Source organism: Sitophilus oryzae, unplaced genomic scaffold (genome assembly GCF_002938485.1).
Source record: "Sitophilus oryzae breed Bouriz unplaced genomic scaffold, Soryzae_2.0 scaffold_684_pilon_pilon, whole genome shotgun sequence".
Lineage (NCBI taxonomy): Eukaryota > Metazoa > Arthropoda > Insecta > Coleoptera > Curculionidae > Sitophilus > Sitophilus oryzae.
The window spans coordinates 2,739,551-2,766,273 of NW_022147289.1; the positions used below are offsets into that span (position 1 = coordinate 2,739,551).

Sequence of the window (26,723 nt, forward strand, 5' to 3'; positions counted from 1 at the left end):
ACACCATGCATGGCAATGTCAATATGACAGTAAATAATATTGATGTCACTAGTTTAAAAAATGAGCGATTCGGAAAGTATTCCCTCTGACATTGAAGAAGAGGCATTCAGAGCCATTTCTGGATTGCTTCCAGCAAGATCGAAACAGAACTATGAATATACATACTCTAAGTATGGAAAATGGTGCACCGAAAAAAAGGACACAACTATGGTTAAGTTATTTATCCTTATAAGTAATAAGCCTTCGTTTCTTTGGGCTTTCTATTCAATGATACCTTTCTATTCTATGATATCTATTAAAATGAATATATATGCTTCATCAGGCATTTACTTGAAAGATTGTTCAAACTGTATCATTAACATTTATAATAAATAAGTTTTCATGTTTTTATAATTATTATCAATAGAACAGTTTATTTGTATTTAGTAGGTATTTAGTGCAACATAAATGTTTTACAAAATATTTTTTTTGCACTAAATAGGTACCTACTTTGGTAGTCATCTAAACAAGGAGTGCGGTAATGAAAATATGTGAGTTAAGAAGCTCTTAACTCACTTAAAATGCGTGAGCACCAACTTGGCGAGTATCTCAATCGATCCTTACTCACGAGATATTCGATCTCATCCGGCCTCGAACCGGCGCGGCTTCTATGATACCGTTTTTTTCCATCCTATAGATTTCTCTCTTAAATTTAATTTAGCTTTTTACACCCAATTTCGGACAAATTTACAAAATCTTGAACAAAGTGTCTGATTAACTAGATATAATAATAATAGCTCCCGTATATAGCGTTTTACGCCTTGGGAGTAGCAAGGTACAGCTTGCCATGCTAGAGCCGTTCGGTATACAAAGAAGGTAATGTGGCTAGCACTAAGCTTCAACCGCCTATTATTACCTCAGGATTGTGAATCCCAAGTACTCATGTAAGGCTGAGTCGACCTAGCCATATGGCTTCTATAATATACAAGGTGTCCTGGAAATAAATGCAAGTATTTTAACTGGTGGTATAGTTCAACCCCAAAAACACGAGTATGAGGATTTTTTCGCGAAAGAAAATTTTTACAATTCGAAAATTTATTGAAAAAAAATTTAGAATTTTTTTTAGTTTTTAGTCAAAAAACATAATTTCTTGATAATATTATGGCAACATAGGTGGTAGATTAAATTTACAAGGAAGAAAATCCAGAAAAGATCGAGTGGACAAAATTTATCAAAATTTAGCAAAAAATGATTTTCTTTTGGAAATTTTCAAAGTAAAATAACTCTGTTATTTTAGACTTATTTGAAAAATGATAAAGATAAAATATGTTTCCGAGTATGTTTCTTTTGAATGATGAATTTGGAGAATCCGATTTTACGTAATTTTTCACATACGAATACACATAAACAAATTATACTGTAAATATCAATCACCAGTTTGTAATGCTTCAGGATAGAGCCAGAAAATAGATTCTGGAACTGACAGCCAATTACGACTGAAAATATGACAACTGCCTCGAAAATACCTATTAAATTTGCAAGCAGACATGCAGATAAACATTCGAATATTTTAAAATTCTACCAACCAGTAATTTGTCCGATTATTAAATGTTTGCTTATGTATCAAATAATAACATGCATTAGCTAACGATCGATTTTATTACAATGAAATAATGTCTATTAGGGTGCTCCAAAAAAAATCTTTTTAATTATCATGAAAATTTCACACCTCTACTTTTCAACCAATAACATGCTTTAATGTTGACTAGTTACCATGGCAACTGAAAAAATTTCCGGAAATTTTTTCGAGGCGCCACGAAACTTTAGTGGAAATTTTTTGACAGTTGAAAAGGTAAACATAATAAGATCTACAATCATAATGTGAATGAACTACAATGTCTATATATTGAAATATTACCCATTTGAGTTTTAGCATTTGCTGTAACTAATTAAAAATATAATAATATTTGTTAATATTATTAACAAATTGAAATTATTTTAAAATATCATGTTGGATTAATATTTTTTTTTCAAATTTAGGTGTGAAATTTTCTTACCGAATACCACGCAAGCTTAAATTATTCCTGGAAATTTTCTTTCGGGCACGAATATTTTAGGAAAATTATCCCTCGTCTTCGACTCGGGATAATTTTCAAAATATTCGTGCCCTCAAAAAAATTTCCGAAAATAATTTAAGCTCTTGTGATATTATAAGTGAAAATATCATTTAACGTGATGAAAAAAAATTCTGGTAAAGTTTGAACTTTTAATATTAATATTAAGAGGTGTGATCCTGATTTTCTATTCCCCATTTAAATAGCACGGAGAAACAATTTTTTTTGGAATTTTATTTTGTTCTAACAAAGCAGCGTTTTGTAAAAATCAATACATATTCAAATCGTATATAACAAATTCCACAATTTTTAATATTTTATCACGAAATAATGGCTCAAAAAGCTTTTTGAGAGCCATTATTACCAGAATTTTTTCAGCATCCTGAACGATATTTTCACGGTAACTAAAAAGAAAAAGATTTTTTTTTGTTGCTCTATACAGGGTGGCGCGGCGCCCCTCATACGCCGCGGAGGCTCCAAGAAGAACGACAGTTTGTATTGAAATGAAAGTTTGTGAGCATATGTAGGTTAATTCAGAGCACTTTTTAAAAATATAGAGAGTTCTACAGGGTGTCCTCAAAAAAAGTTACATATCAAAGTTGTGTTTTTTGTAATGGAACACAGTAAATTCAGTTTATAATCATCTGCTGATGATGCTAACATGGTGAGCGAAACGCGCGTCCAGTGTAAAAGTAAAAGTGTTTTGGTGTATTGTGGTGATTTAGTGTTTTTATTTTGCTGTGTAACACCAAAGGTTCCAACCCTCAACTGTAATAATGGAACACCCTATATATTAATTGATTTTCGGATTCTGGGAGAAAAATAAAGGTGAGTTTTATAAGAGAAGTATATGACTAAAATGTAAGGTTTTTGACATATTTAACATTTTCTAGAAATAAAGAACAATTTTTAAATTACAATAAAAGCTACCTAAATCGGAATTTACTCGGTATAGCCTGATATGTAGTTAAATCAACTATTGTACTTTAAATCAAATTAAAACTTGATCCAAAAAGTTATACAGGGTGAGGCAAAATTAATATTGAAAATTGGTCATCTTTAAAAGCATCCTACTCTTTTATTTTAAATGGAACACTCAGTATTATTATTCTGATATTTAATGGAGAATTCATGTACTATTAAGGTTTCCTACTCCTCAAACAAAGATTTTCCTAGATATTTTCATGATTTGATCTGAGTAGATCTTTATTATTTGATAAAATCTAGGTGGCTGTGATATGTCTGACGTTACTTCAAAATAGCTGTCTAATTAGTCCAACTTTAACAACTAGTTTGTGTCAGTTAAAACAAAAAAAAATTCTCAGAAATTTGCCGAAAATACAAACTTATCCTACATCAGAGAGAATTGATATGATTCTATTAGTTGGTGAATGCAGTGTGCATTCACCAATAATTAATAGAATACTTAAAAATGCTCCTGATTTTATATAGTCTGTTTTTTTATGGGGATATGTTAAAGACAGTGTTTACAAAACTCGACCAAAAATTGTCGACAACATGAGAGAAATTATTGTAGCTGCTTTTCGGGGTAGAACTCCACATAATTATGCATGCCTTTTAAAATGAAAAGATCCTTTTGAAAAGAACATCATTTTATGCAGTTAACAGGAAAGGAAGCATTTTGAGCATTTGATTTCATCTAGCTAATTTTTGTCACAAAATTATAGGTTTATATCTACTTTTAATTCTCTCATAATTAAAATATGTTTTAAACGTGTATCTTAAAAACGTAAAACGTGTATTTCCGTTGAGTTTTTTACTTTAAAATCTTTAATTTTTGTTAAATTAACAAAAGATATATCACACAGCCACCTAGATTTTTTCAAATAACTAAGATCGAATGACGCAAAATCATACAAATTAAAATATCTTGGAAAATCTTTGTCCGAGGGGCAGGCAACCTTAATAATATTTTGAAGGTATATAAATTCCCTGAACACCGAAGAAATATACTGGGTGTTCCATTTAAAATAAAGGAGTAACTTGCTTTTTAAAGTGACTAATGTTCCATATTAATTTTGTCTCACCCTGTATAACTTTTCGGGTCAAATTTCAATTTGGTTTAACATACAATGGTTACTGTAATTAAATATCAGGCAACTAAAACTTAGGTAGCTGTTATTGAAATTTAAAATTTACTCTTCGTTTTCACAAAATTTGAAATATGTCGAAATCCTTAGAGTTTAGGTATATGCTTCTTTAATAAAACTCACCTTTATTTTTTTCCTAGAGTCCGAAAATCAATTAATATATAGGGTGTTCCATTAGAAAAAACACAACTTTGATGTGTAACTTTTCTTGAGGATACCCTGTATAATTCTATATATTTTTATAAAATGCTTTCAGTTAACCTATATATGCTGCCAAAATTCCATTTCAATATAAACTATCGTTCTTCTTGGAGCTTCCGCGGTGTATGAGAGGCGCCACCCTGTACAGGGTGGCAGTACAGAGTCTTAAATAAGTGCAAATATTTTCAGGGCTGGTAAATCTCAATAAAAGAAACATAGGTACCTATCTTATCTTTGCCGTTTTTCAAATAAGTCCAAATAACTGAGTTATTTTACTTTGAAAATTTCAAAAAAAGAAAATTTACGACATTCTAATCTAAATGTGCATATTTTGTTACAGGTCAGCATCTAAGGATAAGGGTTGGTGTTCATTCAGGAGCTGTGGTAGCTGGTATTGTAGGACTAAAAATGCCTAGGTACATTCCTTATAATCTATACACAGCCCTGTGTCGCATATTAAAGGGTATTTAAATTATAATAACTTATAAGTTGTTAATATTAAATATAGAGATTTTTCAATTAATATATTTATAGGTAATATTAAAAGGATATTTTTCCATCAAATCATGAATAAAATATAACATAATTTTGCAATATTTTATGTACGCAGATTTGCTAAATATAATCTTTTCAGATATTGTCTTTTTGGAGACAGTGTCAACACTGCTTCTCGAATGGAATCCACAAGTGAAGCCATGAAAATTCATATATCCCAGTATACAAGGGAGTGTCTACCATCCACTTACAACGTAACAGAGAGGGGGGAGATACAAATTAAAGGCAAAGGTAGGGTTTTAAATGGCTTGCAATTAACACTTTGGTTGTAATATAATATAACATATCCCAAATAAAAAGTTTGTTTTTTAAACAACATATATACAAGGAAAATGTAAACAAATCGCTATTTCCCAAGCAGCATTTGCACGTCGGGACAACGTTGTCTCACGCGACCAAACGTCGGGGCGCAACGTGGGCACAACCCTAGTCTTCACTAGTTTGGAGAATAATTTTTGGGTCGAAACGACGTTGGATACCGACGTTGGCTAGTAGCCTAATTTAGTACAAACTGCAACGTTGTTTAAAATCCTAATTCACAGAAATACAAAACTATAATAATATGGCGTCGAAGTCGCGTTTTATCCTAAATTGGGATAATTATAGTAAAAATATTATTTTTATGATTTAGTTAGAGACATATGCCAGATGGCAGTAAAGGAAAACAAAACAAAAGTATTTAAGTGTGGAGAATGTTTGAAGATCATAATTATTGAAACACTTTAACCAACTCTATAACTCGTTACCCAAGGCAAAAAAGTTAAACGCAAACATCTTTATTGATAAATGTATTGTTTCTACTTTGAAAAATACTAATGGGCCTTAAAATTAAAGAAGTTTTAAAAAAATTCTTGAATTTTTTTTTAGTAAAATGAGAATAATTTATTCGCAGTCGAAAAACTCTCTTTATTGCTCAATTGCTAAAAAAGCTCTTTATTGCCCAACATTGTAACTACGTTGTCCGAATCACCTAAAGATCACTTAAGCAAAAAAGGTTACAAGACAACGTTTATTCGACGTCGCAGTAGCTTTTCTTTGTTATAGCACAGATTATACAGATTATAATCTTTGTTTTTTCTTTAGCTGGGATTAGTTTTAATTAAATAAATATGGCCCAAAATATGGACTCCACCTCTTCCAATACTAAAGAACCTATAAAGAGTCTTAGGTTTACAGCAGATGACGACTTAGCCCTTCTAAGAGAATTTGTTGCTTGTTGCCCTAAACCCACTGGCAGACGTTGAACAATAAAGCACTGGAAATAAGCACTTTAGCTCTTTAGTTTTAAAATATCTAGTAAACAAAACAATTTCAAAGTTTTAAATTCAAAGTTAGGTTAAGTTTAAATAGCGGACGCGACGCGATCAGAATTCTTTCCGATCCGATAACTATAAATGAAGAGAGTTAATACCACCTCACGTAAAGGAAATAACACCTGGCCTTATTGACGTCCATGCACGCTATTCGGTTTAGCGATATCTCTCTATTACGCTGTTTATTGTTATTTTACGCGAGTTTCTTTTTGCGCACAGGAAATTTGACTCGTTTGCACATCGTCATAAAAAACAACTTTCGTACCACGAATTAGTGGTTAGAATAATTATCTGTATACTTATAGAATACCTAATCTGTGGTTATAGTACTAGTTCAACGTCGGCACAATGTTACAACAACGTTTACATTTATTTTAATACCCAAGGTACAGAGCTAACTATTTTTTGTAACTAATCCAACGTTGTGTTTAGTAAACATGTGGTCGCAAGTCGTGAAAATGCTACTTGGGTTAGTATCTTACTTAGTTTTAATCATGTCTAATTTAAAATTCTAATAATCTGCATTCACCATTGTTTCTATTTCTATTCAAGCTAACAATCTACTGAGGTGTTCATTGAGGAGACCTGTTAGAAACAGAACGTTAAAAATTCCGTGACAATCCCAGTTCTTACTTAAGAGTCTATTACTCTGTACTGTTAGGGTCGTTCTCAGGGGTCGGGTAAAGCGGGTGTGTAGCCGAAGGAAATATAGATTATATTTCAGAAATCTGCCTAATGCTTAGCCCGATCCTGTCGTGTTAAGCTACACCTAAAATTCCAAACACAAGTGCTTGGATTAAGGCTTGATGAAGGTTTGCAGAGCTTCATCATTTGCCATAAAATAGCGAGCAATTTGTTACAAAACCATATAAATTATAAACTTACGTGCATAGAAATCGGCCCACTGTGAACTTTTGGTTTTAACTGTGTCTTTTAGAATCTATTTATCAGACAAGTAAAAAATATGAGCTGTTTCAAAGACAATTTAACATGCTTTAATATGAGCATAAATTTATCCAGGGTACTTATCGTTTATATGCGTACCAACAGGTAAACAAATAAAAGGTATTTGTGTTGTGGTGACAATAAGAATAACAAACTTGTCAAATATTGCAATTACTACCTTTGTAATCGACATTTTCACATTGTTCTTTTATTCTTTGATTAGTTGCTTCATTGTTTAAGTAGTGTTTCAATTTAATGCATACATCACCGGAAAAAGCCGCCCAAGTAATCGCTTTAATCGAAAATGGACTTAAACAGAGAGCTGTAGCTCGGCAACTACATATGACACGCGGAGCGGTTCGCAGAGTGTGTGACCGATATGAGGAGACTCGATCCTTTCGTAGTCGACCTGGAACTGGTAGAAAGAGATATACAACGGATCGTGATGACCGCTTTATTGTGTCAACAATATTAAGAAATCGTCTTAATGCTATTCAGGTGCAGCAACAGCTCCGTGAAACACGAGGAGTGACTATTAGTCAGTGGACAGTAAGACGAAGATTGAAGGAAAGTAACATGACACCTAAAACACCCGCAATTGGTCCAAAACTTACCTCAGCTCATCGTCAAGCACGCTTGCGTTTTGCACTAGTACATCTGAGTTGGACACTAGAACAATGGGAATATATTTTATTTTCAGATGAGACCAGGATCTGCCTCTATGGTAGCGACCAAAGAAGAAAAGTGTACCGGACGCCAGGTGAGCGATTCGCAGAATGCTGCATTGAGGAGCGGATTGCTTATGGAGGTGGTTCCTGCATGATCTGGGATGCAATTTCCATAACTGCGCGAACCGACCCAGTTTTCATCCGTTGGGGCGACCGTCGACACGGGAGAGGAGGTTTAACTGGAGAGGAGGTTTAACTGAGTTTAACTCCTCAATAGGTATATTGACGAGTTTTTAGCTGTTCATGTGGTACCTTACGTCGACTACATTGGAAACGAATTCACATTTATGCATGATAATGCGAGGGCACACACATCAAGAATCGTACACGATTACATTTCAGAAGTCGGGTTATGGAATGACCAGCATGCAGTCCAGACTTAAACCCGATAGAACATTTATGGGATGAGCTAAAACCAAGAATTCGTACTAGACTAACTTCTATCCCAGAGCTCATTGTTGCAGTAGAGGAAGAGTGACTTAACATCCCGCAAGAAACAATATCAAATTTGATAGAATCTATGCCAAATCTTATGAGAGATGTTGTTAGAGCAAGAGGGGGTCATACCCATTATTGAAAATTTAGTTTAGTTAATTGTCCATAAATAAATAATAACATAACCTCTTAGTAATAAAAAACGATAATTTGTTTCATGCATTAATTTAATAATTTTAATCCAAAGAAAGCAAAATACAAATTAATATCGCTGAACTTTTTTCAAAGAATATGAAATTGTCTTTCAAACAGCATGTATTTTTTCTTAATCTGACAAATAGATTATAAAAAATATATAGTTAACTTCAAAAGTTTGCCTTGGGCCGATTTCTATGCACGCAAGTGTATATCACTGTAATCACTAAACTTCAATCTATTTCCGTATTGTCACGGAATTTTAAATTAAGTTTTTATTTTCGAGAAAATTTAGTCTAAACATAAGGAATATTTTGTTGATGTTTGACCACCAAAATCTTAAAAATAAAGAAGTTGCTTAAAAATGTGCTACATTACGGTTATAGTATAATCCTATCTTTAATTTCGTTCTTCATTTGTGTAAAAATACCTAGCCAGTTTTACATAAAACGTTAAATGCCGAACGCTTATTTTTCTACTTTTTCCGACTAGTGAAATGGATTCTTAAGTCAAGAAAAATCTTTGATTTTCCTCTGTCGAGAATCCTATCCTTCCTTAATCTTTTTTTTCAAAGCGTTAAACCAACCAAAACAAAGAAAAAATAACCAAGTTTGAATGCAATGAAATATAAATAAAATAATAGACAAATAGGATCTTTTTCTCCTTTTTATCGAGAAAAAAATAAAGCCGATAAAATTTGTGAAAATTATATTATTTTCTTCTTACCTTTTTTACGAGCAATTTGTAAAATTTTCTCTCTGAAATATAATATAAACTGGATCAAATAGCATCGTAACAAGGCATAGAGGCATGTAACAAGGGCGGCAAGATAATTGAAAGGCATGTTTGAGAGAACTCGTGGTTTCTACCAAGATTTATGTTGTATCTTGCGGTATTGAATTGCTTTGTTATATTCTAATATAATTTATTCATACACATATCTTCTCTTTACAATACAGGGTGCTACAAATTTCGGGTACGAGCATTATGGCTATCTCGGTAACCGTAATAGTACGAACATGGTTAATCTGGGGCAAAGTTGGGCTTTGGGATGTTCACCAAGATGCAATCAAAAGTTTCAAAAATTTCAAGGATAGCTGAGTTTTTTTTTGGAAAAAACGGATTTTTTGAAAATTAATTTTATTTTTTCCTGTCGTTACATTTTAGAAAATCAAAATACTAATTACACATACCCATAGCCACTCTATTAGGGTTATATGATAGTATTTTTAGATTTTCAAATTACCTGATAATTTGTGAGATACAGAGGCCGACTTAATTTTTGTAAATACGGACCTGCATTTTTTATTTAAGATTTTGAAAGAACTGGATCTCGTAAGTATAATGATGAAAAACAAAACTATTTAATTATTATTTAAAATGGTTTGTTTAAATTATTTAATCTGATTATATTCATCGCAACAATATTGATCAGCGCTAATTAACATTGAATAAGGAAAATCGAGCCAATTGGAAGATTCAAATAAATAATATCCAGGTCAGCAATTTAAAGATATTATTTTCAACTTTTTTATCGTGAATTTGAAATTCTCAGTGTGCGATCTAATAATATGCATAATATTAATCGTAGTTATTATAAATAAATCAACTTTTACAAACTAGTTTCTAATGCTCTACATGTTCGAAAGGGTTACCACCATCCCTATTGCACCAATTTATTTTTCGTTCAATTTTATTTATAGCTCTTTGAACATTCTTCTCATACTTCCGAATACATTTTGTACTCTTTATTGTAAATGTTGAGATGTATTGATTTCACTTTTACAAGTGACGTCAAGTAATGACACCTCAACCCACCTTCCCTTGTCTAGGAACCTCGCTGGCCATTATACTGCTCTACCATTGCCAATCCATCTTCCTGGGAAATGATTTGATTGTTTATATTATATTATATTTATATTGTTTTTTATTATTTTATTACATTTGATTTATTACACAAACTATCAACTAATTTGAAAATCTAAAAATACTATCAGATAGAAAGTGGCTATGAGATTGAGCAATTAGTTTTTTGATTTTCTTAAAAGTAACGACAGGAAAAAATAAAACTGATTTTCAAAAATCCGTTTTTTTCCCAGAATACTCAGCAATCCTTGAAATTTTTAAAACTTTTTGACTGCATCTCGGTGAACATCCCAAAGCGCAACTTTGACCCAATTTAACCATGTTCTTTTTTATTACGGTTACCGAGGTACCTAGTCGTACCTCAAATTTGTAGCACCCCGGTTTATTTTATTTTTTTAGAATCCAAGAATAACTTTGCGGGCAGGGAAGGTTTTTGGAACAATAATTATTAAAATCACTTAATATTTTCATTGTAGGTACAATGAAGACGTACTGGCTGGAAAGCAGCGAATGCCGGACACCGGTGCCCAGACTACAGGACACCTTCCTCAAGAAGCAAGAATACAGTGACGATCAGCCCTTAATTCCAGCACCCGCCACACCAACACTGAGCAGATCGGTAGCTTATTCCCCGATAACATTCCAGGATGTGGCCAGAAGGAGTATAGTCAGTTCGCCGAATAGAGGAGATGTGTCAAGTCGGGGTAAGAATATCCAATTCATTATAAATATTAGATTAATATGAAATGAAAAAGAAAACCCATCAAAAACATAGAATCTAAAAAAATCTTCTTTAATATTATTTTGAATGATATATCACCTGAAAAAAAAGGAGAATAACCTACAAGATGAAATAAGATCCCATCAAAAACATACAATGTAAAAAAATACCAAGTCTGGCAACACAATTCTTCCACTCTAAAAAATTGTGAGATCTCCTGTAAAACCAAGTCAGTTTATTTTATTTAATCTCTCTTTAAACACCTTTATCAACAATTTTGTTATAAATTGTTAGTATCAATATTAGTCATCTTTATTTCTGTAGTAATTATGATGACTTGGCAATTACCAATAATAAAATTATAAAAGAATAATCTGCTATTTCGATTATGAAGTAAATCTAAACAATACACTTAAAAATACAGTTTTTTAATTAGTATAGAATATCATATCGTACAATTGCCAAGTCATTATAATTATTGAAGAAATAAAGAATTGAGAAATAAAGATGACTAATATTGATACTAACACACGTTTTTTTTAGACGGCCTGCCCGCTGCTCCAGAGAGCATATAGTAAAAGATAATATATCAAAGAGCCAGCTTTCTTAACATACTTTCCAGACGTTGCTAACTCTCGTACTAGTGTATAAGAAGGCTAACAGAAATACACAGATTTATGTTTGGACTGTTATTTTTTTTAGGCAAAAGATCAAACTCAGATGGAGCCACCCATCCATCTTGGGATCCAACTCTCTACTTCGGATCGCCGATCCTCGCTCGAGAAATTGAACTAAACGGAAGGGAAGAGAAAACACCTCTACTAAAAGCAATCAAAGCCAAGGAAGAAGATGATAAAATAGAAGAAAAAGAGAAGGAGAGAGAGGAGGATACTGATGTGGAAATTATTGACCACGATAATGGAAGTGTCAGCTCAACCACTACTGCTACGCCTAGTCAATCGCCTCTGAAGTCACCTTCTGCTATAACACTTAGAGAATACAGGTATATTAACATAAATAATTTAAATAAATAAAACAAAGTTCGGTTAGTAACACTATTTTTAACTGAAGAACGGCTGGACCGATTTTAATTATCTCTAATGATCAGCAATAATCGGTCATTCGTGCCAAAAGTATATATAATACTGTTCGGGTTGCTCTCAGGGGTCGGGTAGAGCGGGTGTGTGGCCGAAGGAAATATATATTATATTATAGAAATCTGTCTAAGGGCCATTTCGCACCAACACAGTCCAATCCAGTCACGATCAGTCACGTCGGACGTTGCTGAATCCAATCTAGGACAGTCATGAGAAAAACAAATGCGGGAACGAAAGTTGTTTTCAAACAAAACACGTCGTGTACAGTCCAGTCGCGTCCAGACTGGTCAAGACTGATAGTGATTCGTTCGGTCGAATTTTTATGCCAATCATTTGCGATATTTGTACACAAATGGATGTGGAAAGTTTATTTGTTTTTGTTAGACATAAAGAGGCGATATATAACCCCAAGCATTGGTCCCATTCGAAAAAAATTGTAAAATTTCTTGGCATCATTTAATAAATCGGGAAATAAGTGACTAAAACATCCGAAAACAAGTCTTCTATTATGAATGGGATGTGTCTAAAATAAATTTTTCCTTCGCTTTCTTCTTTTTATAATCGACGTAAAATGATTACTCTAAGAATCCCGTTCATTTTCAAAGCGTCCTGTTGTTAAACTGCTTATTTTTGCTGAAAACACGTTAAAAAAAATGTTACCAACAAACGTCGGACGCGTTTGGTGTGAAAGCAGTGGACTGTAGTGATTTGACTGGACTAGACTGAATCTGACGGGAATAGACTGGACTGTGTTGGTGCGAAATGGCCCTAAGGCTTAGCCCGATACTGTCGTGTTAAGTCACACCCAAAATTCCAAACACACGTGCTTTGATTAAGGCTTGATTAAGGTTTGCAGAGCTTCAGCATTTGCCATAAAATAACGAGCAATTTGTTACAAAACCATATAAATTATATATCACTGTAATCACAAAACTTTAATCTATTTCCGTATTGTAACAGAATTTTAAATTGTCTTTATTTTCGAGAAAATTTAGTTCAAACATAAGGAATATTTTGTTGATGTTTGACCATCAAAATCTTAAAAATAAAAAAGTTGTCTAAAAATGTGCTACAATACGGATATAGTATAACTCTTTATCATTCATTTCCTTCTTCATTTGCGTAAAAATATCTAGCCAGTTTTACATAAATCTTTAAATGCTTAACGCTTATTTTGCATTTTTTTTGGACTAGTGAAATGGACTCTTAAGTACACACATGGCCAAAATTATTGCATATATCGTTTAAAAATATACGGAAAGGAAAGAACCTTTTTTTATACATAGCTTTAATAATCTGTAATAATTTTTTTTTTGTTAAAATGGATATGGTAAACAATGTTTATCGTTCCTACAAATTACAAATTCTTGCACATTTCGATTTGTGGTCTCTTGGGTTTCAGAAGCAATATGACCATTGTTTTGGCCTTAAAATGCCTAGGAACATTATTTCAAGTTTAATAGAGTCAGAATAGTAACACTGTCTCAAGCTGGCAAGTTGCAATAGCTGAAATTGTAAGAGTTAATGAAAGCGATGTTTTGCGAATATTAAAAAAATTCAGGGAGACAAACGAGGTTACAGACGGGCCTGGAAGAGGTAGAAAGAGAGTTACTACTGCAGTGCAAGACAGTCAAATATCCCTAATTGCACGACGCAATCCCTTGCTTTCTAGTATTGCTGTTAAAAATGAGTTAGCTCGCCTTGAAGGAGTAAATGTTTCAAGAAATACCATAGCAAGAAGACTCCATGACAGAGTATTACATTTAAGGAGGCCTCTACGTGTTCCGAAGCTTAATTTACAGCATAAAATTACGCGACTACAACGAGCTGAGAAGATGAGAGCAAATGGACCTAATTGGAATTTCGTCATGTTTAGTGATGAAACAAGAATAGGCCAAGTGTCAGACTCGCGACGAACTTTGGTCTGGAGAGCATCTGGAAGACGAGCACGCTTGAATGCAGCTCAACCCCGTGTCCCGTTTCAAGGGGGAAGCATTATGGTATGGGCAGATATAATGCACGGAACTGAAACTGCTTTTTTATCGTTATATTATACAATAATTTTGGCCATGTGTGTATACCATAGTTGAGATAACAATACGATTTGAGTGTGACTTATTTATAACATATTGATGAACCAAACCAAAGAAAGATTTTTTATACCTACCTATTTTATCTATTTTCCTTTTCAGGAATGCCATATCAAAAGAACTGAATGCCGGACCTAGCAATAGCTCCAGAAGCGTAAGTCCTCCCATTAGCAAAGGAAAAGCCAGTTTGCGAACTTCTAATCACATTCCATCGTTGGATATTACTCCTATAAACACCTCGGAATTCGATACAGTAATACCAGAAAGCAATTCACGGACAAATGTAAGTAGAGTATTAGGTATAGACGAAAGTTCTATTTGGATATTTGAAAAATAAACTATAAACTAACACAGGATGCGTCAAAAAGTGTGCGTTAGGGTGATCCAAAAAAACTAACCTATGGAATTTATGGGTTAAAATGAACCTAATAACCGAGAAAAAGATACCCCCGGAAGGCAGGATTTTTAGCTCAATTGTGTCGGTGAACATTCAAAGTTTTCCATTTAATAACACGTAATTTTTTTTCCATTAAAAGTACCATAACTATGAAACGGTTTACGAGAAAACATTTTACATCGCGGATGTAGAATGTAGAATGAGTAAGAGGGGGGGGGGGTTAATCACGCGACTTTAAATTATTTTTAAAGGTATTTTGTTACTTTATTCGATAGAAACTTTGAATAGAATTACATATCATATGTTAACTTTTGACATATTCGCTTTAAAAAACATCGTATCTAGAGTGCCATGGCTGTGTTAAAAATACTAATTTTTAATCAAGGAGCCTTGGAATAATAGATTTGATCGTTTAATGTTTTTAGTATTTTGTCCTGGCCGGTTAAAAGATGCCCAAATCGTATTTTTAATCATATCTCAATTTTTTCAAATGAAACGAGTGTGGCTCATTAGCATTTTTATAAAAAACATTTTTTACGAGAAATTTTGTATTATACACTTGGTATTTCGGGTCAAATTGTCGTTATGAATCGCATGTTACAATTTCAAATAAACCACATGCGAGAATGTCAAAAAATGTTTTGACAACAACTGAATACGTCAATCACTCCTAATTTATGTCATATACTAATACACCAAATCTCGTTTTTTATCTGGAAAAATAAAAAAGTTATAGGGGTGAGCCACTTTTGAAACGCACCAGGTATATGTACATATAGGGGCATAGAAAAATATCCGTTTTCCACTATTTTGTTATTAGGAAGTATCCAGTCCGACTAAAACACCCGAATTTGGAAGAGCCATGTACAAGTATGCCAAGAACTTGGGAAAGCACTCTTGGAATCACAACCATAAAGACATGTCGGAATCGAAGAGCGATGGGAATATAAAAGACCGTCAAACGGTGAGGATACCTGGGCCCGTATTCTGTAACTTTGACATAAAAACGTTACGCTTTCAAAGCGGTGAGCGCAAGTATTCGATCAGAGAAACGCAAGGCAATCGATTTTGGTATACTCGTTGCCATGCGAATCGTGTTCTGGATACGCTTTGAACACATATTGGCAACATCACAATTTCTAATGTAGCTAATAGTCAAAAGTTGATAATTGACGGATGTAACAATGAAAAATGTCAATGTTACGTGACTTTCATAACCTATTGTTGAGTTATGTCAAGCTATTTTTCTATGGATATGTCATTATTCTTATTATACGAGGGAAGTGTTGAAGACGCTTCTCAGCATTTTCGATGTTTTGAACAATATTTATAGCTGTCAAGTCGTAAATTATCAATTACTTATTGAGGAATTTATAAAAGACTTTGAATAAGAAGACTAAGGAAGGAGCATATCAAAAATCTTAGGTAAACCGCGATGGGCCTCAAATATAGCCGACTTAAATTCCGGTTTATCAGTGTCGTTCTAATTTTATTTAAAAAATGTAAAACTATGATGTAGGGTAGACGTGGGGTAGACTCAATAATTTGTTGTTTTATTTTACGTTGTGAATAAATGTTGGTAGTTATTAAAATTGTTATAAAAATATATAATTCTAAAAAAATAGATAAGTTATAATAAGTATTTATTACAACAAACATACAATGATACGCGCTACTGAAGCAGGTAAGTCAAATTAACGTATCCTAAATTCTTTGACATCTAATCTTGACAAGTAATAAATAAAAGCTAAAATGCAAGAAAAAATATATATAATTTAGTTAATTAAGTGAATTTCATAATGATCTATTACCAAATTAGAAAAGTTGTTCCATTATTTCACTCAATTTTTTGCTTATCTACCGCACGCTACACAACCAACTACTGTTAATTTAAGTAAGCCAGCCATTACTATCTAGATTTACTACCTTTATACAACTATCAGTAGTAGAATAAATAATAAATAACATAAAATAAGCTCCGTAAAGACTGACAAATCCACAAAATTTCAAATCAAATTCAAATGTGTTTTACCGCCCACCATGCATGAATACATGGATAGCATTATGCTCCTTCCTTAGTCTTCTTATTCAAAGATAAAAGAAGTAGTAATTTTCACTAAAGAGCGAGATAACGCACAAAATCACAATTTTTTTCGATTTTCACTGACATGACAGTTCGACAAGCAAAAGGATCCTTTAAGGCAACCGTTTTCAAAGCGCTCAGCGCAATCAGTAAACACGCAACGCCCGTTAGACGAGAATACCGAAATCGTTAATTAAGTGCGCGCTCAGCGAAAATTAACGTCATATACGCTGAGCGTCTAAAAGCGCTTAGCGTTTTCAAAGTTACAGAATACGGGCCCTGCACACCAAAGCCGTACACTGACACGCAATACCAAATAAACTTTTAGTCACGTGATTATTGATCGGCACAGCGTTGCCCACTTATTTTCTTGTAAATAAATATTTTAAGAAACAAAAATAAATTAATTATAAATATATAAACAGTTATTATTTACATCAACAAAACCTTCTTAACAACACATAACGGATATAAAGGGCCATTACTACCGCTTTCCCGTTCAAAACATTCTATTAAAGTTGCGATGGGGTTTTTACCGCTATTAAACTATCTTGTACACTTCGCAGTAAAAGAGATTCTAAAAACAACAATCTGCGACTCCGATAGTAAAAAGTTTTAAGCTTAAAGTATCATAACACAATTCATTTAATCAAAAAACTCGTAATACAAAACTAAAGTGTCAAAACAAATGACAATGCCAGGAAATAAGTAAATAAATGTGGCAACTTGACATTTTTTACAGCATAGCTACCACCTGAATACCCAGCGGGAAATTTAAGTTCCAGTTAGTCAGCCCGGCGCCCAATTTGTCCATGGTTGGCAACGATGAATTTAAAAATCGCGCCCTCGATTACGTAACTAAAAGTTTAATTGGTATCAAATACCGTGCTGGCAACTGTTACTTTTGGGTCGGCATTTACATGTGTGGAAGTAAATCGCATAGGGATCTCATTAAGTCGGAGTGAGAGAAATGCGACCGACCGACGCGACGCGCGACGGTGTGCTGTTGCGGCGTTGCCGATACGCCTTTCCCTATCAAGTAAAGTAAAATCACGATGGCAAACCGCTTATTTTTAAAAGACTTTTTTTTTCAAGAGATAACTAGATAAAATCATTAGACATGTTTCTGAGCATCTGAAATGGAATTATAAGGATATCGTTAAGGTGTCTTTTTTTTATAACGTGAAAACGTCAGTAATCGCGATAATTTAAAAACTCAACTTTTTAACACATAACAGGCCATAACTCAAGAACCACTTTAGATATTGAAACTTTTTTTTATTTTCCAGATCGGATATTTTACAATATGTTTACATAAGAAAAATTCGATAAGGTTGTTTTTTCCATTCAAAAATTGTAAACAATCCATCCATTTACTTTTAGAGCATAGCAATTTTCAGCAATCGTGTAATTTTTTTATTGAGAAAGATTTTCACATACTGTCTACAAAGAAAATACAGCAGAAATATTAACAAAGTTCTTGAAAAAACTACTATTACTACTACTCTATTATTACTAATAGATTTCGAGATATCGATTTTTGATTTCGGAGTTCTAATAGCGCGACCACTATCGAACACCCACTCAATTCCACTTATTTTTACCAAAAATACAAGTGTTTCTAGCTTGCACTTAAAAAATTCAAGCTATAGGGAAAATTACAACGACTCGTTAATAAATAAACAAATTAAGTATCACGAGACGTAATTAAATCGTGAAGCTGAACGCATGACGTACACCCTCCCTAGAACTTTAAGTACTGACAGAGGTATTGATTGGGTCGACCGGTCAACTGCGACAAATCTGCTATATCCCCTTCCACGTCTCTTAGCGATGTGCACAGTTTCTCGGTTTATTTCATACATTTGGCAACGTGTTTACTGTTCTCTCTTTGTTCAGTACATTATAAACGCATTGTACTCTTCTTACATACGGAAATCTCGACCCAAAACTAACCTTTGCCAGCCTTTAGTATATATTAGTTGTCCCATTAGTTAGTTACACATGTTGAATAATATACTGAATTAATAAATTAACGTTAAAGTTGTTGTATTTCCTTTTCAGGTGACACTGTCCGTTCCAAACAGCAGAAGTCAGCCGAACTTCGGCAAGACGTCCCACCAGAACAGGCAACACAATCAGCAATGTTGTTCTGGGTTCAGCGCCCCGCACCGGCACAAACTACAGAACAACGCTTGTATCATAATTTAAGAACAAAAATCTCAATTCGTAGTCTTTAATAAAATAATCAATTAGAACGCAATTTGTGAAGAGAATAGTGGGGCATTTTCACCTGTCAGTATCACTGACTGAACAAATAATGAACGTGTTTCATTGAAAATGTGTTTCCACGTGCACCGAAAAAAATATTTGATTTTCATTTTAGTTACAGTGAAAATATCTTTCTTGACAATGAAAAAAATCTGGGTATAATTATATTATTTATTTATTATATTATATCAAAAACCCCAGACAGCACAGTGACATTTTAAAGCCATCTATAAGACAACTTGTTTCAACATTCCTGATATCTCAAAGACGTCTATTTTCGCCTTTAGACGTATTAAAGACATCTTTTACCAATGTCTGATGTTAAAAAATCCAACATCTTTAAGACGTCTTGAGTACAATGTCTTTAAGATATATTTTAACAATGTACTTAAGATGTCTTTTAATATGAATGAAAATGGGAGACAATGGTGAATTATAAAATAAAACATCTTCTTGGACCGGCATTGTCTTTAATTTTTAAATTAAGCATATTTCTCTCAGATGTTACACTGACCAATATGAAGTGAACAGTTAACATTTTTTCTGACAGAAACGTTATGTATTGGTATTTTCTCCTTGGACAACCACTGGAGGGACATCTTCAGATGCGTTATCATACGCATCTAAAATATGAATCATAGGAATAAGGTAATTGTTCAAATATATCTAACAACCTAAATGTTTTAAACTTACCTGGCTTACCTACAATAATATCAGCTTTAACTTCTTTGATCAGCTTTAATTATGAAATTTTGGTAAATTCTCTGATGAAACTTTATATCACGTCCCTTTGCCAAACGGTTTTGCGCGCCTTTTTACAACTTACAACAACGACAAGAACAAACATTTTCCGCGGGGTTTTCCATAGATTTCGATCACATAACCTCACATCAACATCAACCACAGAAGATAACTGTAACGCCTGTCAATTGTCATATTTGCGCTTATAAATTAAATCAGGATAATGTTTTTATTTGTTAAGATTATACCATATTTCTGTCATATTATACCAGATTATACTCTCCTTTTTTATGCTTATCGCCTACTCTAGAAATAAAAACGAGATAAATAGAAAAAATTAAATTTAAAATTTCTAATCATTTCTAATGTCATTTTAGAGACGTCCTAAAGATATTTTATTTCGTTATCTTATAAATATCTTTAAAATGATGTCCAAAAGTTGTCTTATTTTAGTCTTTAGGCGTTAAGATCTAGTTAAGATATAAAAAAGACGTCTTTAAGATATTATGTGCTGTCTGGGACATAATAAAATATCCTATTTTTCGTAAAGTTCATCAAGTGTTCTTTGATTAGACATTGAAATTTTTTTTACGAAATACAAATAATAGAAGAAAAATATATTTTAGTGAAAGCGTTTCGAAATTGACAGTTTTTAATATTTATTTGAGATTCGAAATGACATTCTTTTAGGCTCTAGTATCTAAAAGTGACACTTGTTTAGACACTAGTGTCTAAAAGTAAAAAATGAAACGTTAGAAACAATGAAAATATTTATTTATTATAAATCTTAAAGGTACAATTATTTAAATTATTAAAGTGAATACAAGAGGGATCCAACTTTTTGTCTCTAAGAGAAATGCAAGTTGTAGGAGTCGGAATAAGTAAATTTCTTGAACTGGCAATGCTGGTAGCTTCTGCCTCTACGTGAACTGCTTTTAATTTCTTATTTGGCGTATCTTTCTGTCCCATGATTCTTTTTGCTATTTCGGTTTTCTGTTCAATTGAATTTTCAAGGTAACTTTCAGAAACCGAGCTTGATCGCCATCCTCCATGTTGCTTTAAAACTGTTATGTCCGCTCCTGAATCTGCCAGCATTGTTGCATAGCTGCGCCGGAATCAATGACCAGTGTATTCAATGGCGTTGGAGAGTCCAAGAAATTCCACTATCTTTTTTGGCATACCTCCAATTGTATTGATTCCAGCTGGCAGGATACAGCATTGATTTTTTTCGATATGTCAAGAAAAATCGCTGATGTGTCACATTGAGTGGTAGAAGTTTTACGTACTTACGAAATACATGTAAGAAATTGATACCATCTATTGGTCCCTCAGTAATCGTAAACAATCTTGGAAAATTAGTTTTTGTATTCGGAATCTTCACACTAATATAAATAACTGACAATCTTTAATGGCATCTACGGTTAAAAACGTGATTCCTTCCCACCTACATGCTCCAAATACTCCAACGATTAATATACAGGGTGGGCCACTGAAAACTTACAATAGCTATAATTCTTAAACCAAAAAAGATATCAAAAAAATAAAAAATACCGTTTCTATGATATCGAGGGGGAATACATATGACGTATTTTTTGAACCGCCCCGACCTACCCCTTAGGCGGCACCCCTACTCACTTGAAAATCTTAAATAGCAACACCCCACTTGTTGCGCCTTTTTGGAAAGCCCATAAAAATGCTAAACGATGATCATAAAGTTTTTAGGGTGAAATTGAAAAAATACCCCTTACACGAAAAATTAGGTGGACATTAATGAAAAAAGTGATTTTTCAGCATAAGTTACAAATTGTAGACCCACCCACTCACTTCTAATCTCAAGATAGCGGTATCCCACTTGTGACACTTCTTTGGAAAGCTAATTGAAATTGCTAAACGATGGTCATACAGATTTCAAAATCTGTCTTATTACTTCAATCAATTACTTCAATCTATTCAACAATTACTGGTAAGTAGTGATAAGAAATGTAGGTTTGACAATTTGAAAGAAATTTAAAATGATAATTTATTTTAACAATTGCTCAAAATGACAGCCGTTTTGTTCCATACAACAATACAAACGATTTTCAAATTCTTCTCTCACTTTTTGGAAAGTCTCTCTCGTAATATTTCGACATGCTTCAGTTATCCTCTGCCGCAATTCTTGCAACGAACCTGGTTTTGTCTTGTAGACTATGGATTTAGTGTAACTCCACAAGAAAAAGTCTAAAGGAGTGAGATCAGGTGACCTTGGCGGCTACTCGATTAGACCCCTTCTGCCAATCCATTGCCTTGGATAATCTATCCAATCACCGCCTTGTGACAATAGAATAATGCGAAGGGGCTGCATCTTGCTGAAAGTGTATGAGGTCTTCATTAAGAGTTAAATTTTCTTCCAAATCTCTTTGATTTTCAACCTCATTTACAATAGCTGGCTCTATCAAATTGTTCAGCATTTCCACATAAGCATCACCAGTCAAATTTCCGTCGATGAAAATGGACCTCTAATTTTATCGCCTAGTATTCCGCACCAAACATTGAGCTTTTGGGGATGTTGGGTGTGTCCTTCAACAACAATATGCGGATTCTCATCGCTCCAGTATCTGCAGTTCTGCTTATTCACAATTCCGTTTAAAAAAAAATGAGCACTCATCACTAAAACAAATATTTTTAGTAAGTGAAGGCTCCCTTCGAATTTCCTCCGTCATTAGTTTACAGAACTGAATCCTTCTATCTGGATCGTCGTCGCCAAGTTCCTGCAGAATCTTCATTTTGTAGGGATGGAATTTGTGCATTTTCAATACTCTCCTGACAGATGTTCGAGGTATACCTGTGATTGATGCCAACTGGCGTGTTGATGCTTCTGGATTGACCGATACCTGACCAATAACTTCCATCTGCATTTCGTCAATCAGTACCCTGGGCCCTGTCCTTGTTTTATTTTTGACCGACCCAGTTTCTTCAAACTTTAAAATCAAATCTCTGACATAAACGTGACTTAAGTTTTTGTCCGGATTTCTCTCATTGAAAGCACGGGCCGTTCTCAAATAACACATACCTTCAGCACCATAAAGAAAAACTATTTGAATTCTTTCTTCTACAGTATAAACCATTTTTCTTTCAAATGAGCGAATCAAATAAACGTTTAAAATACCACCAAATTTGCAAACGATTGAAAATCGATAGAAGACAGTGCAAAAACGCAAAGATATGCCGGTTTAAGATTCCTGTTTGTTGAAAGTAAAAAAATAGATGATAAGGAAGAATTTGCGTTATCGCAAAATTAGGCTGTAAAAATATCTATGTGTTGCCTTTTTTATTATCTACATTTAAAAATGGCATTGATGAGATTAGAAGTGAGGGGATGGTACCTAGGGGTGGGTCGGGGTGGTTTAAAAATGCCTCATTTGCCTCATTTAGCTGGGTCCCAAATTGTAACTTATGCTGAAAAAATTACTTTTTTCATTAATGTCCACCTAATTTTTCGTGTAAGGGGTAGTTTTTCAATTTCACCCTAAAAACGTTATGATCGTCGTTTAGCATTTTTCATGGGCTTTCCAAAAAGGCCCCACAGGTTGGGTATTGCCATTTAAGATTTTCAAGTGAGTAGGGGTGCCGCCTAAGGGGTAGGTCGGGGTGGTTCAAAAAATACGTCATATGTATTCCCCTTCGATATCATAGAAACGGTATTTTTTATTTTTTGATATCTTTTTTGGTTTAAAAATTATAGCCATTGTAAGTTTTCACTGGCTCACCCTGTATATATATATTATACAACGATTTCATAAAGCGTTCTATTTCCAGTTTTGTAAATACTTTTAATTTCTTTGCCTGATATCCGGAAGCTTTTCTTTTTAAAAATGCAATAAGGTTTGTGAATTTGCTACTATCTACGTTTGTGGTAAATCATGGTGCGGAGCATCGAATATTTACTCCGCAGAGTTGACGGCTTTAAGGTACTGGATAACTTCAGGAAATAGGCTAGCAATACCTTTTCTATGAAATTATCAACATGTTTTTCTTTGAGCCAGGTTTCAAAGTTGTTGTAGGTGGTCTCGTATAAGATTTTCGACTTCTCGGGCACTAACGTGGATAGCGCAGTTTCAGTAGCTTGTTGAATATCCAAAGACTATCATTATCACTCATTTTTTTACAAAACTTTGTAGGAAATACAGCGACGTTTGAACCTTTTTCATCATCGTGAACGATATTTTCACGGTAACTAAAAATATTTTTTTTTTGTTGCATCCTAATATTCCTACTTTCAGTTAAAGTGAATGGTAGTTTTACTGTCGTTCATTGTGACTGAACAATAATTACAAACTAAAGTAACAGACTGTTACACACACTGACTGATTCACTGTTACTAACAGTGAATCAGTTAGACTGCTTCAGTGAGACCTACAGGTGAGAAAACACGACATAATTAAGATAATGCACATATTACGTGCAGTATATTTGTTTTTTATTTATTTTTGTTGTGAACAAGAATCATTTAGATAGTACGTTTCCGAAATCGTATAAGTTAGAAAACCACTTAATAAAAAAATTTAAAAGAAAAGATGACAAACGTGAAACACCTATATATACAATCCAACAAACGACGTCATGGACGGCTGGGGAACGACAATCGACGATAATTTTGGCTAGGTCAAGCCCTAGACGTCAATGTCTTGGTCCTATTCTTCTTTAATTTGAATGGCGCTTACTGCCAGTTTGCCTTAAGAAGGTTGTCATTTATTTTTATATTGAGGAAAAATTATTTTTTAATGGTGTAGTTTAAGTTATTCCCCAGGCGTCTTGACGCCGTTTTTTTTCGATCATACGGCGTATTATTAAGATGGAATCAAAAAACCTGGTTAAGTAGAAATATTTTCGGAAGATGATTCAGTAGTATTTCTCATTTAACTAACGTTAAAAATAATAAATTTTAGTACATCTGACGTAACTATACAGGGTGGATCGTAAATAAGGCAAAATATTTTTTCGGGAATGATATATCAAATATGATAGTGTCAATAGTCTATTAATCTATAGTGTCAAAATATTACAAACTATTTATAACCGATTTTTGGGAATCATATGGTAAGCAACTACAATATATTTTTTTTTCTTATAAGCTATAAGTAATTATGCGTATTAAAATTCTCTCTTTTGTTTGTATGTTTTAATATTTCTCAAAAAGCAGGTAGATGTATGACTTGTTAACTTAAAGTAACTTTTATTTAAATAAAATAAGGTCCGTGACTTGATCTTAAATCTTTTTGACTGCAGTGTATTAATTTCTGTTACTGAAAATGGAAAAAATACTTTGCAATATACTTTCCAAATTTAGATGTAAATTATAATATAAATCACTGTGTAATGTTCAAATAAAAATACTTCTAGTCATATACAAGTTTAATAATATCAATGTGATCGTATCTAATGTCAAATAAGAATTTTTCTCAATGTCTTTGAAGTTCACATTTAAAAATAATATCTAGATGGACGAAATCAATATAAATGAGCTTTTTAATAAGAAGTAGATTGTATTTTATTACTCAAGAAATCTCAAAATGGATTATAATGTTAGATAATTTTTAGTCTAACTATTGAAAGTCTTTAACAGTTTTTTTTATTAAGCCCCATCTACGTTAATATATTTTTTCAAACGTCACAAAAGTATTAATTTTTGCGACGTGATTGACAATATAAAAAAGTCATTTTGACGCCTAAGCACAAAACTAAGGCTGTATTCCGTTGCAAAACCAGGCGAACCAGACCGGTAAACTATGGTAAAGAGCGGTTCCTGAAAAATATCGGTTTGATACGGAACGGTTTGGTAAAATACTGGAAACGTCAAATGTTGACGTTTTCAAAATTTCAATACTTTTATTATAAAATTTATCTTTTATGCATTTTTAATGTATGGGCTACTTCGGACAGCAAGGGTAAATTCGGACAACGGGTCCTTAAAAGAGAAAAAATATGAAGGGGATAGCGAAATCATCAAAGCAGCCGCGTGTGGACTGGAACGTGTTTAAAACAGTTGCCCTCAGACGTCTCTTAAATATCGAGTGTTTTTCGGGCCCGGCGTATTTTTTACGTCAATTTTTGTAAGTATGCAATTTTTGTTGTTTTTTTAAAGTGGAAAAAGTAACTGGCATACAACTACCTATTGTTCATAAAGTCGTACTTTTTTTAGTATTCAGTAGGTATATTATCTGAAAGTGTTTTGTGTAATTTGAAGATTTTTAATCGTTCAATTTTTTTTTCCAGATGGTCGTAAGCAAAAAAATCATATTTTGAAGGTTAACTTCGGACATGGTTCGAAGTTACAAAAAGCAACTGGGGAGTCGCCCCTACCAAAATTATTCACCAGAGAGGTTACAGCAAGCAGTAGTAGATGTCAAAGCCCCGCGAAAAACCTTAAGAGAGGCGGCTGAGTATTATAGGATTCCCAAATCCACAATTGGGGATAAAGTTAAGGGGATTCATGATAAGAATCCAGGACGGCAACCAGTGCTGAGTATCGAGGAAGAGGCATAGTTTTTGACTGATATTTTTAGATATAATCAAATCTTTTTTAATAAAAATGTCTTAAATAATGTTTGAAGTTTCCATTTAACTGGTATAACATCAAATTTACACATTTTTAAAGGCATGTCCGAAGTTACCCCACCTATGGGGATAACTTTGGACACTTTTCAAACAAAAAAATATATACGTTAGAAAAAGAAAGTTTAACATTTTTTTTTAGTTAGACATAGAGGAAGGATGTAGTAACCCACACAAAAAATATTGGTTGAATTTGAACACACTTAGGTCAAGTAACTTACAAAAAACCTCAAAAACTGTCCGAAGTAGCCCCGTTTTACGGTACCTATTCTCTGCTTTTACGTTTG

General features: G+C 33.3%; 1 protein-coding gene across 2 annotated transcripts in view; it reads left to right on the forward strand.

Annotated features, from left to right (window-relative positions):
* The window catches only part of LOC115888181 (soluble guanylate cyclase 88E), a 196,976-nt gene extending 175,641 nt beyond the window's left edge, over window positions 1-21,335 (forward strand). For both annotated transcript variants that reach the window (XM_030907802.1, XM_030907804.1), the window contains exons 11-17: window positions 4,746-4,821; window positions 5,040-5,191; window positions 10,919-11,146; window positions 11,866-12,166; window positions 14,453-14,633; window positions 15,568-15,711; window positions 18,895-21,335. In XM_030907802.1, the coding sequence (XP_030763662.1) occupies window positions 4,746-4,821; window positions 5,040-5,191; window positions 10,919-11,146; window positions 11,866-12,166; window positions 14,453-14,633; window positions 15,568-15,711; window positions 18,895-19,041 (1,229 nt within the window). In that variant the 3' untranslated portion in view covers window positions 19,042-21,335. The remainder of the gene's footprint in view (window positions 1-4,745; window positions 4,822-5,039; window positions 5,192-10,918; window positions 11,147-11,865; window positions 12,167-14,452; window positions 14,634-15,567; window positions 15,712-18,894) is intronic.
* Window positions 21,336-26,723: the final 5,388 nt, after the last annotated feature.